Source organism: Bufo bufo, chromosome 8, assembly GCF_905171765.1.
Source record: "Bufo bufo chromosome 8, aBufBuf1.1, whole genome shotgun sequence".
NCBI lineage: Eukaryota > Metazoa > Chordata > Amphibia > Anura > Bufonidae > Bufo > Bufo bufo.
This window is the reverse complement of record NC_053396.1, coordinates 126,288,529-126,305,321: the sequence shown is the minus strand read 5'-3', so window position 1 is coordinate 126,305,321 and position 16,793 is coordinate 126,288,529. Positions and strand designations below refer to the sequence as shown.

Here is a 16,793-nt window from a genome sequence, read left to right as displayed (position 1 = left end):
TTGCGGGTGCAAGCAGAGACACCTGCACATGTACATTAGCTCTGGTCCCCGTCCACCGCTCTCTCTTCTCTGGCAGTTGCTCTCGTCCCTGGCCACCTCGTTTCAACTATGGCTGCTTGTATAGAACAGCTCCAGGGCATATGCCACAGCCTAGGAGCTGTTCTATACATCTATGGGAAGATGGAGAATTAGAAAACACATTGCGGCAACCATTTATCGCTGGCTGTCACAATCTGCACAGTGCTCACACAGCCGAAGCTGCTAGTGATTCTGATACACTATCAGCCTTGGGAGCGGCCACACACAGCTGCTTGCCTGTGCCATCACTCTCAGCAAGAGGCACCACCCCCACTTCAGCTTAGAGAGTGTGTCGGGAGTGATGCAAAACTGAAATCAAGAGGTGAGACAACCCATTTAAAGGGGTTGTCCGTTTCCTACATTGATGACCTATCCTCAGAATAGGTTATCAATATCATATCGCCGATTATCTGTATGAAGAAAACGCAGCACTGGTACAAGCGCCGTGTTCTCCTTGTTGTTTACCTGCTCGCTATAAACTTTGCAGCAGCAGGCAGTGTAATTACAGCTCCTCCGTCCCATTCACTCCAAGTGAATAGGACAGAGACGTCCCATTGGAGTGAATAGGACGGAGGAGCTGTAATTACTCCCGCTCACCACTGCGATGTCGACGGCAAGCAGATAAACAGTGAAGAGAACACAGCGTTTGTACGAGCGCTGCGGTCTCTTCTAACAGCTGATCGGCGTGGTGCGGCAGTTGATCTCCCGCTGATCTGATATTGATGACCTATCCTCAGCCTAGGTAATCAATATAGGATAAGCGGAGAACTCCTTTAATAGCACAGAATGCTGTTGTGCTCCTAGGGTGTCCAAACCAGGCAACTTCTAAAAACCACGAAGTGTGAGAAAGCTTACCTTAAAAGCATCGATATAAACAGGGTTAATGTGGTTAATTCCCAGACGCAGTGGTACAACTAGCAGCAGCGGCCTCCAGGCAGAACACTGCTCTGATGGGTCTCTGCTCCAAGCACTTTGGTGTGTGTAAGGTTTGCTCTGCACTGTGCTCCACCTATGTGGCTGATAGCGGCACATTTTCCCTACATCAACAGAACAACCACATCAGTCACTTCTAATCCAGTCTATACAATGTGAAGCAGAGTGATTTATGACATGGTAATTACAACATCATTAATATTCTCAGCCTATTAGAAGGGGCTGTCCGAGATTAAAAATCTGAGACAAACCCTGGAATAGTGTAAAATAAAGAATTATGATATGCTCACCCTCTCTCCAGTGTCATTCTATGCTGTGCTGGTCCGATCTTTCTGACGCTACTGGTGTACAAACTACATCGGGAACATGCCAGTATACTCCCCGTGACTGCTGCAGCCTATTACTGTCTTCAGTGTTCTAAAGCTGAGGACAATGATGGGCTGCAGCGGTGACGTTCCATACGCCTGCACACCACTGTGAGCGTCACCTACACTCTGAGAGAACGGCACTGGAGAAAGGGGTGAGTAGAAGATGATTTTTTATTGTAGGCTATTGCTGTGCTTTTCTAATTCTAAATGAAAAAGCAAATAAATAAATAAATCATTGTCCAAAAGGCCCAGGCTAGCTCGTATCCTTAAAAGGGTTGTCCAAGATAATAAAAAAAAAATCTACTTTTGCACAATATAAATACATTTTTGTACATAATGTGTTTTTGTCTCTGTTGACAGAGCTGTGAAAGTCCTTGTCATTAATAGGACAACTTGTAGCTTTCATTAGTGCCATTTTGGGGTGCATACAACTTATTTATTATCTTTTCTTCTTTTTCTTGGATGTAGAAAAACCAGCAGTTCTGGTATTGCTTAACTTGTGAACCAAAATGGGGACAGGGAATTTACACGTTAATTTTTTTTATCATACGAATCATTAGGAGTTTTTTGGCATAATATCAGCCTTGCAAAGTCTTGTTTTTGTCTTTTTTTCCTAGCTGTATTTTTTAAAAATAAAACAATTTTATTTATTTTTTTAGTTCTAGTAGGGGGACTAAAAGAGGACCTTTCGCCACTCCTGACATGCCTGTTTTAACAGCTTCATGCATTCCCCGTGTAATAACAATTCTGGAGCATCTATTCCTATGACTGTATGTTGTGCTATTCCTTTATGATTTCTACTAGAAGTTATGAATGAATTGCTAGCAGTCTGCAGTAAGGGTACAGAGGGGTGGTTACAAGTTGGGGGTGTGAACCTGCACTGACTGACTCTATCCAATCAGTGCTGCCATTTTCAAACTGTGCAGGGACACACCCCCAACTTGTCACCTCCCCTCTGTACCCTTACTGCAGACTGCTAGCAATTCATTCATAACTTCTAGTAGAAATAATAAAGGAATGGCACAGCATACAGTCATAGGAATAGATGCTCCAGAATTGTTATTACATGGGGAATGCATGAAGCTATTAAACAGGCTTGTCAGGAGAGGTGAAAGGTCACCTTTAAATATACAATCCTCTGGTTGACTTATAAAACAGTGTAATACATTTGTATTGCAATGTAATAGGCCTGTCAGTGTGACAGAGGGCCATAATAAGATTATCTAATTGACACAGCCACCCATGAGCACTCGTGACTGTAAAACCATTTAGGTATTATGGTTGTTTTTGGCAGCGACTTCTATGAGCTGATAGAGCAGGGTGTTGGCTGTATAATACAGTCGACATTCAAAAGAGATGGCATCTTAACAGCTCATGTGCCTGCATCAATGTGACATACTATTACTGTGGTTTGTGTTTACCAATGTAATTGTAGGTCAAAGAGCTGTTGGCACAATTCTGTTTTAGCAAGTATTTGCATTCTCCGTAAAATAATTCTTGTGAAAATTTGCTCAGGATGCTGCCTTGTATTATTCTTCCTGGAAATGTATGAATAAACTGACAACTAGGTGATGCAATTTCCTATATCAATAGGATATATCCCTACAGAAATCACTCTAAAAGGTGCACCACAATAATATGCAACTGACACCACTGGCTAATCCCTGCAGCTGATGTTAAGAGCTGAGACTTTAGCCAATGTATTCCAATGTATTCCTTTTGCGCCACCGTCAAGGTATCTCAGTGTGACATGGGTTCCTACCACTAGACTACCTACTGTGTGTGAACACGGTCTGAGAGGTGCTAGGATCCAACTTACAGCCAAGCTCCCACATACCTCCATAGTGAAATCACTCAGGTAGTGGGAGAGATGATAAGGCTGTAAGCCCCACCTATAACAGGTATCTTAGCACCTCTCAGACCATGTTCACACTCCGTGGGTAGTCTAGTGGTAGGAACCCATGCCACACAGATACCTTGACGGTGGTGAAAAAGGGCTCCGATGTGTTCCTGACAGGAAACATTGGCTAAAGTCTCAGCTCTTAACATCAGCTGTAGGGATTAGCCAGTGTTGTCAGTTGCATATTATTGTGGTGCACCTTTCGCAGTGATTTATGTATTTTTAAATTTGCATCCACACATTATCCCATCTTGTGTAGGATGCCATTGTGGTGCATGTGGTCCGCTGCCGACATCCTCCATTGTATGCATTTTTGCTGGGGATTGCCGTTAGCAACGGATCACATGTGGAGGAATTGCTCCCCCGGTTATAAACACCCTACAGTGTTTGGGGTTTTTGAGCGTTTCCTCCCATTTAGGCCACTTTATTTCAGCCTGAGGCTATCAGCACTAACTGCCCGCGACCGTATGCCCTCCGAGATATACGGTCCGTGAGCGGGCCATATGTCCCAAAACGGCACTGATCGTGCACACGGGAGTACACAGCATCATAGATGACAATGATGCTGTGCATGTTGGGCCGCCCATGGGGCTATTGTCCCGCACTCATAAAATCATATGAGCACCGGACAATAGCCCCGACATCCACAGCATCATTGTAATCTATGGTGCTGTGTGCTCCCATGCGCACGATCAATGCTGCTCTGGGACATATGGCCGTGTGCAAGGGCCCTTAGGGAGATGCTCCACTGACGAGGGGTAAGGAAACACCCAGCTGTCAATTTATTCATACAAATACAGGGGGAATAACAGAGGAATGGGGCAATGCAGAGATCTAAAGAAAAGATGCTTCAGAATTGATATTTCGTGGGGAACACAGATATTACTAATACGGGCATTTCAGGAGAACAGACAACTACATCTCGCCAGCAGTGTACCGTGCTTTGTAGCTGGAGGTTAAACACATATTATGTGTTATTAATCATGCCGCTTTGGGTTTTTCAACTATGTCTATTTTATTCTTCTGTCTACATTGCATTCTTTTGAGATTGCCAATGAAGACACTTGGTAGATTTGACAGATGGACAATAGTTGTAGGTTCTTAAATGATTGCGATATCAGATAATCGGGCTTTAAGGAGAGGAAAATGTAACTTACTTATATCTTCGATGACCACCGTGTTGTCCATGGAAACATAGACAGCTAATGAGTTCCACTCATCAAACACAGCAAGTTTCCTGGAAATATGAGTAAAATGAATAAACTTCTCAATTAAGGTTGAAAATATTTTACATTGTACGATGGACGGTGTAAGGAACACCATACTTACTTTAAAACCTGAGCCACAGTATTTGGTCCAAACCATTCTCCTATAGACTTTCCTTCTCCAACTCCCATCTGTGCTAATTTAAGACCACCAGGTAAAGAAAAAAAGCACAAAATTATACTTGATCTGCAAACAAAGTTTCAGAAATTGCACAGAAACATTTAATATGAGAACCAACACAGCAATCGGCTTTCAAGAGTATTCACCTATTTATTCCTCTTGCAGAGGCTGTACAGAGAAATGTAGCTCTATTCAGTTGAATGCCCATTATTGTAAGGCCTAGCTCACACTTCAGCGATTTGGGCAGTGATTTCCATCATTGATAGTGAGCCAAAACCTGGTGCGGATTTGGGGGGGGGGGGGGGGGGGGGGTTGGCTGCCAGATGTAATGGCCACGTGAGCACACAGCTCCTCGCTTACTTCGCTCACTTCAGAGTTCAGAAACCTGCCAGCGACTGCACAAGCGCTGATACAGGACGGATTCATGCTACAGATGGGCAGTAAGCACATGCAGCCATCACCTCCACAGTATGAGGACGTGGGATCGCTATTGGGATACAGCTGTTTAGATTGCACAATCTGCTGCCCAGAAACGGTAATTTACTTGCCTGCATGAATGAGAGGTTCACTCATCGGGTGATCGGTTGCACCTTTACATGGGCAGATTTTTGGGAATGAGCATTCACAGTAACGTTCATTCCCCATAATCTGCCCAATTATCTCCCCCTGTAAACTCACCTTCAGGACTCTGTAGAGACTTTTGCAGACTCTCAGGCTACTGATAAGGAGTTATCTGTGCAGACACTGAAAGATATGCTTGAGGCTTTACACAGCTCACTCCGTAGACTCCCAAAATGCTCTGGAGGACACAACTGAAGCACTACAAGCTAAAATCATTGATTTAGAAATCAGGAGCAGGAGAAACAATATAAAACTCAGGGGGATCCCAGAAACAATCTCCATTCCACACTTGTATCTTACCAATAATTTAGAGTGCACATTCCAGAAGAAAGAGAATATGAGTTGAGTACAGAGCACACAGGATCACCAAGCCAGCAAGTTTGCCACCAGAAACTCCAAGAGATGTCCATGCTAGATTTACATTCTCTAATGTTAAAGATAAGACTCTTGCTAAAGCATGGAAGGTGCATCACCTACCTGCTGCATATTCCAGTTCAAAACTATTCACAGATTTATCCGCAGCTACTATGCAAGCCAGAAGGAAATTCCTCCCACCGACCCAAGTTCTCCACCAGCATATTATACCCTACAGGTGGGGATTTCCAGTAATGATTTTGACAACCCACAACTGAAATACGCAAGTCATCAAGTCAGCAGAAGCAGGATGTGCCCAACTGAAAACATGGAGGGTGATAACGGAAGTGCCATTGTTACCGTATATCTATTCAGATCTCTACCAACCAACCTACCAAAAACCTTCTTCCAGATGACAAACAGCAGTCTCCGAAACTTTATTTGGAATGGGGGGGGGGAACCAAAAGTGGCTTCTCATATTCTATCTAAACACTGGAAAGTGGTGGGATTGGGGCTTTCCAATATTCAAGACTACTATTCAACTACTTTATTAGATATAACTCACTGGCGGGATACTAATTTTAATAAACTATGGGTTCAGATTGAAAACCACCAATGCGGCATGAGTTACTTAAAACCACATATGATTCTGTGAACCACATATGATATCCATTCTGTGGGATCTCCCTGATTCACACCCCCTATCAATATTGTTTCTGTATCTGACAACATATGAAGACATTTTATAAGAAAGGCCGAGTGGCTTGCCCTTTGAGTGAGATTCCCCTGGGCTTTCTGGAAGACAATATGTCTGATCTAGACTTCTGATCTCCAAGATGGGCATCCAAAGTGTTTGGGACTTACACAATAGATCTAACTCCCTACATTTTCATCATCTAAATTCGACAAAAAACATCCTGAACACTGAAATTCCTCCGACTAAGCCATTTCATACAAAAAAATGCCCCTTCAAGGGATATTTCATTATCTGATATATTAGATGTAAGTAAACTGTAGTGAAAACCCAGGGAATGTCTCGCTTTTATAACCTCCTTCAAGGCAAAACTGTCTGAATGTACATATGAGGAAGTGGAAGACAGATTCACAGACTGCTATCGATTGAGGAATGGGAAGTTTCCTATGGATGTATATACAAACTGTTTCGTAGTGTCACACACAAAGAGGATGTCGTAAATACCCAATTCAGATGGTATTATACTCTGGATAAAATAAACCGTATGTTACCATCTTGCACTAACTTATGCTGGAGACATTGTGGTCACACGGGAACTCTGCTTCACATACTTTGGGAATGTGCAAACATATAACCACTGTGGACCGCTACGCAACAGCTTACACATCTACTTGCACAGACCACCATATCTCTCCCTGTGACAGTTAGATCTATAGTAGCAAACCTACTAATGGCCACAAAACTAGTAATTACTAGATATTGGGAGAAGGTGGAAATCCCACACATTAATGAGGTTATTAATTTAGTTAAAGTAGCGCTCCCACAAATTTTTTTATTCTCTGACCTGTTAGAAAGGTCCTTGATTGATGTTAACTGTGGTGAAGGTAAGTTTCTTACCAGTGACTCTATTTGTAAGCTATCCCCTCTCTTCTGATCCTCAGCTGTGTCATGTGACCAACAATCAGACTTTCCAAATAACACAGCATCTTATGTGTGGACAGGATGTCAGTTTCTCTGTACTGTATATTCCTATAAAAGCACAATGTCAGTCTCATAGGAATGAATAGAGAAGTAACTTTTCCCTGTCCTATGGCAGTTGGAGAGTTGGTCCCATGACACAGCTAAGGATCAGAAGGGAGGTTATAACTCACAAATACAGTCACTGGTAAGAAGATTACATGCACTACAGATTACATCATGTACCTTTTTAACAGGTCAGAGAATAAAAAAAAATATTGGGGGGGGGGGACGCTACTTTAACCCCTTAACCTCTTAGGGACATATGACATACCAGTACGTCATGAGATCCTGGTACTTAAGGACACATGACGTACCGGTACATCATGTTTAGTTGCGATCACCGCCGCCCCGTATAATTCAGATCTGCGGTTTGCGGCGTTTACAAGTCGTTCCGGCGGGGATCGGCTGTGCCATCGGGTCCCCGTGCTGCTGTAATGGGGACCCGATGGCATGGAAGGCAGCGCGATGCCTTCCTTAGGCATCGGTGCTGCCTTCCGGTGAAGAGCCTGTGAGATCCAGCCCCCTGGATCTCACAGGCAGGAAGCTGTATGAGTAATACACACTGTATTACACATACAGCCAATGCATTCCAATACAGAAGTATTGGAATGCATTGTAAAGGGGATCAGACCCCCAAAAGTTGAAGTCCCAAAGTGGGACAAAAAATAAAGTAAAAAAAAAGTTTAAAAAATAAAGTTTTCCCCCCAAAAAATTAAGTTTCAAGTAAAAAAAATTAAATAAAATAAAAAGTCATTTCCCCCAAATAAAGTAAAACAAAATTAGGAAAAAATAGGAAAAAAAATAAAAAAGTAGACATATAAAGGTCCGTATCGACCGGCTCTATAAACATATCACATGACCTAACCCCTCAAATGAACACCGTAAAAAATTTACAATAAAAACTGTGCTAAATAAACCATTTTTTGTCAATTTACATCACTAAAAGAACAACAGCAAGCGATTAAAAAGGCATATGCCCACCAAAATAGTACCAATCTAACTGTCACCTCATCCCACAAAAAATGAGCCCCTACCTAAGACAATCGCCCATTTTCATTGTTTTAAAAAAGCTGCTATTGTGTAAAACTTACATAAATTCAAAATAAAAGTATACATATTCGGTATCGCCGCGTCCATAATAACCTGCTCTATAAAAATATCACATGACCCTCAGGTGAATGCCATAAAAAAAAAAAAACGTTGTAAAACGGTGTCACCTTGCATCACAAAAAGTGTAATAGCAAGTGATCAAAAAGTCATACGCACCCCAAAATAGTGCCAATCAAACCGTCATCTCATCCCAAAAAAATGAGCCCCCACACAAGACAGTCGCCCAAAAAATAAAACTTTGGCTTTCAGAATGTGGAGACACAAAAGAATCATTTTTTTCAATTAAGTGCTATTACACTTTTTGAAAAAAAATTGCTTTTTTTTTTACACCGTTTTTTTTTTTTTAACGGTATTCCCCTGAGGGGTTAGGTCATGTGATATTTTTATAGAGCAGGTTATTACAGACGTGGCAATACCTAATATGTATACTTTTTTTAATTTCTTAAAGTTTTACACAATATCATTTTTGAAACAAAAAAAAAAAATCATGTTTTAATGTCTCCATAGTCTGAGAGCCATATTTTTTGGGGCGATTATCTTGGGTAGGGTATGATTTTTGCGGGATGAGATGGCGGTTTGATTGGTACTATTTTGGGAGGCATATAACTTTTTGATCGCTTGCTATTACACTTTTTGTGATGTGAGGTGAGAAAAATAGCTTTTTTTACACCGTTTTTATTTTTATTTTTTAACTGCATTTACCTGAGGGGTTAGGTCATGTGATATTTTTATAGAGCAGGTTCTTACGGACGTGGCGATACATAATATGTATAGTTTTTTATTTTTTTATTTTACTTTAACACAATAACAGCATTTTAAAAAAAAATTGTAATCAGTTTTAGTGTTTACATAGTCTGAGAGCAATTTTTTTTAACTTTTTGGGCGATTGTCTCATGTAGGGGCTAATATTTTGCGGGATGAGGTGCAGATTTGATTGGTACCATTTTGGCGTACATACGACTTTTTTCTGATCACTTTTATTACCTTTTTTGGGAAGCAAGGTGGGCAAAATTTAAATTTCATCATAATTTTTTTTTTTTTTTTTTATGGCGTTCACCGTGTGGAGAAAGTAACATGACCGTTTCATAGATCAGGTCATTACGGACGCGGTGATATCAAACATGTGTAGTGCATTTTTTACATTTTTTTTTTAATCAGTGATAAAGGTTTTCTTTTTTTTTTTGACCCAGACCCACTTGGTTCTTGAAGATCCAGTGGGTCTAATGTCTGTATAATACAATACAGTACACTATATAGTGTACTGTACTGTATTTTCACTTTACACTTCGTCTGATCAGAATTCTGCCTTTAGCAGAAGTCTGATCAGACTTAGCCTTACCATGGCAAGCAGAAAGCCTGTGAAGGCGTCCGGTTGCCATGGTAACTATCACCCGCTGCCACAACAGAGCAGCGGGTGATGGGGAGGGAGGGGGGCCCCTCCCTCTGTGATCCCGTCAAGAATCGGGGGCTGAAACGGCACAGCAGCCCCCGATGGGAGAGGGAGGGAGCTCCCTCCCTGTTAACACCTTCCATACAGCAGTCCCTACGGACCGCGGCATGGAAAGGGTTAAACGGCTGACATTTATGAGCACAGATGTCAGCCGTTTCAAGCAGAGTGTCAGCAATGTGCTGACACTCTGCTAACTGCTCGGCCATCCTGAGAGAGTGGGCGGGCAGATGATCGCTCGTGCGCCCGCACCGCCAGCAAACCCGCCCCCCACCCCCCACCCCATCGGCACATAATAATGAGGGCTGCAGGGAAGGGGGTTAAAAAGCAAAATATCTGTCATTTTGAAGTTTCTGATCCCCGCGGTCACGGACCTCAGGGATCAGAAACTTCCGAAAGCGCTGCAAACTGCAGGTCTGAATTGACCTGCGGTTTGCAGCGATCGCCGATTTAGGGGGGTCACAGGACCCCCCCCTCGGCATTGTCACAGAGTGCCTGCTGAATGATTTCAGCAATCAGCGCAGCGCAGCAGTGATGGGAAATACACAGGACGTACAGGTACGCCCTGTGTCCTTTAATAACCGGGACATCAGGGCGTACCTGTACGCCCTGTGTCCCCAAGAGGTTAATACTATATGCATGTATGAGAAGATGTTGGCCGCTCAACAAAACAAATTTTCTCAATTCCAACTAGCTTTAAGTATCTGGATTAGCAGAATCTACTTCTCACAGTGACTACTTTGCCCTACCTAGCCCATATGTATCTGTAATAGTACTTGTATCTGTGACTGCATTCATTCTTTTGATTCATGTTCTTTGATTTGTGTTTCTTTTGCTTTTCTTTTTATATATAATACCTATTGTTACGCTCATCACATACTGTGATTTTGAAGAGACATGGATTTCATTATGAAGATGATTAACAGTCTCTGTAAGATTTTTTTTTTACTGTTTTATGTTTTAATAAAACGTTCATCTCAAAACCAGGAGCGGGTCAAATACACAGAACATGTGCAGATCTCCCCATTATACACTCCAGGTTGTGGCTCACTATCACTGATTGAAATCACTCAAAAACAACTGACCAGATCACTGAAGTCAGAATCCACAACAGACGGCTGCTGCATACACTGTTCACACTGAGATTTCAACAATTCATCTTTACACAAAGTTTCAGCTATTTAGTAAGAATCCTTTATTACTGTCAGATCCGACTTCCTCTTATGTGGCTCATTTCTTCATGAAATATGTTATTGCCTAAAACCGTGTTGCTGATACAACTAAGGCTGCAAACAGGGGTGTAACTACCATAGCAGCAGACCATGCGACTGCTATGGGGCCCAGGGCAAGAGGGGGACTAGTTGGTATCATTTCTTCTACTGGGGGTGAAAACTTGGTCAGGACCGTTCAAAGAAACAACTTTTAGCAAACGAGGCAGTGGAAAAATGGTCCAAGGGTCATTGAAAAGGGTTTAGGCAGAAAACCTTCTGTCCTGTGGGGGGGTTTGATCCTTGCTATGGGGTCCTTACTTCTCTATCTACGCCGCTGGCTGCAAACTAACCAGTTCTGACTGAACGCATTTTCAAATTTCTTAATACATGCGTCTTTGAAAGCCAAAACTTATTCCATTAATTTGTCTAAATAATTTTTGTGCCTTTTTCGGTGATATATGGGGCATTATTTTTAGGTAATTTTTAGTATTTATTTATTTAAAAAAATAAAAATGGTGTTTTACAAATTGTTCTTAACTTTTTAAAATGATGCCCCTTTCTGTAATGGTCATTTTGATATATGGCATTATAGATTATGGTCGTTGAGGGCGGAGCTAGAAGCTGCAGTGGGGGTGTGTAGTGGAATTTAAAAATATATATATTAATTTTGGTTTTATTTATTTGTCCAATTTTACACTTAGTGTCCCTTATAAGGTCATAAAAGACCTTTGGGGGCAATTTAATAAATTTAATAAATTTTTTTACTGCTAGTTTCTCCTGTAACTGGTGTATAAGCTCCAGTTACAGGGGGAATACAGCCCCCAGAGTGGTTGTACAAGGCTGTGCAGTGTCACTGCTGAGCTGATCTGAGTCCCCCTAAGACCCAGCAGCTCAGACACCCAGCGGGAACATGACCACAGGGACGGGAGCAGGAAGCAGTATTGCTGTTTCCTGATCTGTATATACTGAGCTCATTGAGCCCTGTGTTTGCAGCAAAAGGGAGGACAAGAACTATAAGAAACTGTCCCTGCCTTCACTATGGGGAACCCTACAGTCACTGACAGCAGGCTCCCCGCTCCCACAAAATTAGCATACAGCTGCAGTCTCTGCAAGGATGCTTATAAATGGCTATATAAAGATAAGTGCCGACTGATCCAGGGAGTTATTCTGATTGCCTGATTGGAGTCGGGAAGGAATTTTTTATTCCCCTAAAGTGAGGAAAATTGGCTTCTACCTCACAGGGTTTTTTTTGCCTTCCTCTGGATCAACTTGCAGGATGACAGGCCGAACTGGATGGACAAATGTCTTTTTTCGGCCTTATGTACTATGTAATGGGCAGTCAGCATGGAGTTAAAAAGGTTTTCCAAGATTTTATATCTGATCGGTGAGGGTCTGACACCTGGGACATCTGCCGATCAGCTGTTTGAGAAAGCATTGGCGCTCCTATGAGTGCCAGTGCCTTTTTCTGTGCTTATCAAGCCAAGCGCCATACGTTGTATAGAGGCTGTGCTTGGTATTGCGCTCAGCCCCATTCACTTCTAAGGGTCTGAGCTGCTCCCAGGCCTTGTGACCGATGAATGTGACCTAGGGAAAGCTGAGAGAAGGCTGCGGCGCTCAAAGGGGTGCCGCTGCCTTCTCAAACAGCTAAACAGTGGGGTTCCAAGGTGACAGACCCGCACCAATGGTCATCAGTATAAAAATCTCAGAAAATCCTACGTCATAAAATACAGTATTTTGACACAAAACATAGTAAAGTGGTGAAACATTTACTACAGGTACTGACTAATGTTATCGCAGCTGTAATATCTATTTCCGCATAAAATCCATCAATGAATAGTGTTCTTACCCATCTGATGAATGGAATAACAACTGTTTTTTCTGTCTAGAAAACACTGTAGGATTTGGTAATATTCTTCTGGCTGTTTTCTATGTTTTTCCCATCTCCATTCTAAATGAAAATAGTAAGCACACATTATTATTTATATATATATATATATATATATATATATATATATATATATACACACACATATACAGTCCTGATCAAAAGTTTAAGACCACTTGAAAAATGGCAAAAAATCATATTTAGCATGGCTGGATCTTAACAAGGTTCCAAGTAGAGCTTCAACATACAACAAGAAGAAATGGGAGACAACAAATTTTTGGAGCATTCAATTTAATGAAAACAACGAATAAACTGAAACAGGCTGTTTTTTAGCTGATCAAAAGTTTAGGACCACACCTCCAAAAAACAAAACAAAAAAAAAAAAACTGAAATCCAACTTCCAAACATGAACTCAGTAATGAGTAGCTCCGCCGTTATTGTTTATCACTTCCAAAATTCGTTTCGGCATGCTTGATGCAAGCGTTTCCATGAGGTGAGTGGGAACATTTCTCCAAGTGGTGAAGACGGCCGCACGAAGGCCATCTACTGTCTGGAACTGTTGTCCATTTTTGTAAACTTCCCTTGCCATCCATCCCCAAAGGTTCTCAATTGGATTTAGATCAGGGGAACATGCAGGATGGGCCAAAAGAGTGATGTTATTCTCCTGGAAGAAGTCCCTTGTCCTGCGGGCATTGTGTACTGTAGCATTGTCCTGTTGAAAAACCCAGTCGTTACCACACAGACGAGGGCCCTCAGTCATGAGGAATGCTCTCTGCAACATCTGGACATAGCCAGCGGCCGTTTGACGCCCCTGCACTTCCTGTAGCTCCATTGTTCCACTGAAGGAAAAAGCACCCCAGTCCATTATGGCGCCCCCTCCACTGTGGCGCGTAGAAAACATCTCAGGTGGGATCTGCTTGTCATGCCAGTAACGTTGGAAACCATCAGGACCATCAAGGTAAAAAAAAAATTGAATGTCCCATGTTTGGGGCTCTCTTGCAAAGTCCAAACGAGCAGTTCTGTGGAGTTCAAGGAGACGAGGTCTTTGAAGACGTTTTTTCTTTCTGAAGCCCTTCAGTCTCAGATGTCGTCTGATGGTTATGGGGCTGCAGTCAGCACCAGTAAGGGCCTTAATTTGGGTTGAGGATCGTCCAGTGTCTTGACGGACAGCCAATTGGATCAGTGCTGATGAAATTTTTTTGGGTCTTCCACTTGACTTTTTTGTTCCATAACCCTCAGGATCATTTAAGAAATTCCAAATGACTGTCTTACTGCGTCCCACCTCAGCAGCGATGGCGCGCTGTGAGAGACCCTGCTTATGCAGTTCAACAACCCGACCACGTTAAAAAAAGGGAGAGTTTTTTTTGCCTTTGCCATCACAACGTGTGACTACCTGACAGAAAATGACAATGAATCCACATCTTTGCACAGATTTGGCCTTTTAAAGGGAACCTATCACCGGGATTTGGGGTATAGAGCTGAGGACATGGGTTGCTAGATGGCCACTAGCACATCCGCAATACCCAGTCCCCATAGCTCTGTGTGCTTTTATGGTGTATAAAAACCGATTTGAAGCATATGCAAATTAACCTGAGAGGAGTCAGAGCTTGAAAATATGACTCTTCTCTGGTCACACAAGTAAGATATGACTCTTTTATGTTAATTTGGATATGTATCAAATCGGGTTTTTTTTACACAATAAATGCACACAGAGCTATGGGGACTGGATATTGCGGATGTGCTAGCAGCCATCTAGCAACCCATGTCCTCAGCTCTATACCCAAAATCCCAGATCCAGCACTAATACATTTCAATGTAAATTAATGCCAGATCCGGCATTCCGGCAACTGATCCGGAATTTTGGACGAAGATAATACCGTCCAAAACGCTGTTCAGTGACTGAGCTGAAGACATCCGGATGCATCCTGAACGGATTTCTCTCCATTCAGAATGCATGGGGATAAAACTGATCAGTTCTTTTCTGGATTTGAGCCCCTAGGACGGAACTCAGTGCCGGAAAAGAAAAAACGCTAGTGTGAAAGTACCCTTATTTAGTGATGTTAGTACCTTTTTTTTTTTTTCAATCAAATCGTTTTTTATTGTTCACATAAAGTTGGTATATCACAATACATTTTGCATCACAATTTTCTTGGTGTTTTCTCCCCTCCGCATCTCAAATATACACAATTATAAAAACATTATCATATGTCCATATATTTGTTACATCTTCTACAATCATTGTACATAATGAATATACCAAAATAAAGACAAATCATTGACAGAGACATTTGACTGTTATAACCCCAACAACACCCACCCCCCCCCCCCCCCCCCCCCCCCCCCCCCCCCCCCCCAGGTCAGAGCATGAGTTTCCAAGACCTTTTATATTACAACATGAGTGTGAGACAACCTTTCCTTCCACAACTTTTCAAACTTCAAAGGACATCCCCTCCTAACAAACACTCCCTTCTCTAATGTTAACATATCATGCACCTTTCTCACAAATTCATCCACAGTTGGCGGACTCCCCTGGATCCACCTAAAGGCAATCAATTTCCTGGCCACATACAGTAGTCTCCCAACTGCCACCTTGACCGCCTCTCCCCCACCAATCTCCTTCACATATCCCAGCAAACATATCTTAGGGTCCTTCTGCACCCTCAACTCCAGGTTACGATTAATCAAAGTCAACACCTCATCCCAATATCTACTTAGCACTGGACAAGACCAAAGCATATGAAATAGATCTGCACCTTCCGCCATACATTTTGGACAATTATCATCAGTTCTAATCCCAATTTTCCGTAAAAACACTGGAGTTTTGTAAACTCTGTGAATGATAAATAGTTGTGAAACTTGCCCTGTTCACTTACAGACACTCTCGGAATTGCCTCCAATATATCTTCCCACTGTTCCTTAGGGATGTCCCCCAGATCCTTTTCCCATTTTCTCATCCTAGTAAGGGGGAATTCTACCAGAAATTTATCTAAAAGCAGAGTATACACCTGTGATATCAAACCTCTCTTTCCTCCAGCTGGGAGAACCAGTTTATGGACCACATCCACTTTTGCAATAATGCATCCCTTCCTTATCGTGACCTCATAGGCGTGTCTCAGTTGCAGATATTGATAGAACCACACTTTGGGAATGTTGAATTCCTGCTGTAGACCTTGAAATGATTTAAATACACTAGTCTCAATCAATTGACCTATCCTCATTACTCCATGGGATTCCCAATTTCGGATTCCTGATAGAGAAGTGAATTCTGGCAACAAGTTATTGTTCCATATTGGGGAAAGCTCACCTACCCCACCAACACCCCTGATCAATTTCACCTTTGCCCACACTTTTTTCATAAGCTCTATAAGCGTCGCTTTCTCTCTTCCCCCATGCATCCCTGCACCTTCCAGAATACCCATAAGATCCCTACTACCCAACCAGTGTTGCAGTATCTTCCCCGTCACATCTGGTAGCTGAAATTCCATCCAACCCTTGAAATGTTGACACTGAGAGGCTAAGAAATAAATCCAGGAGTCAGGGACAGCTAAGCCACCTTCAGCCTTGGGATATTGCAGCGTCTCCAGCTTAATTCTAGCTTGACCATATTTCCAGATGAGATCTTTAAATATCGAGTGTATTTTTCTAAATCTCTCCACTGGAATCCATACAGGTGCATTATTCAATATATATAGTAACTGAGGCATCATTACCATTTTTAGGAGATTCACTCTGCCCACTACTGACAAAAAGAGTCTACCCCATGTCCTTGCCTTAAGCCTGAAGGTA

General features: G+C 42.2%; 1 protein-coding gene across 2 annotated transcripts in view; it reads right to left on the bottom strand.

The window, feature by feature from the left end:
* ATG4A (autophagy related 4A cysteine peptidase) overlaps positions 1–16,793 on the bottom strand; it is a 60,759-nt gene that overhangs the window by 17,575 nt on the left and 26,391 nt on the right. For both annotated transcript variants that reach the window (XM_040404876.1, XM_040404875.1), the window contains exons 5-8: positions 12,969–13,070; positions 4,609–4,681; positions 4,437–4,516; positions 934–1,115 (exon numbers count right to left, since the gene is read on the bottom strand). In XM_040404876.1, the coding sequence (XP_040260810.1) occupies positions 934–1,115; positions 4,437–4,516; positions 4,609–4,681; positions 12,969–13,070 (437 nt within the window). The remainder of the gene's footprint in view (positions 1–933; positions 1,116–4,436; positions 4,517–4,608; positions 4,682–12,968; positions 13,071–16,793) is intronic.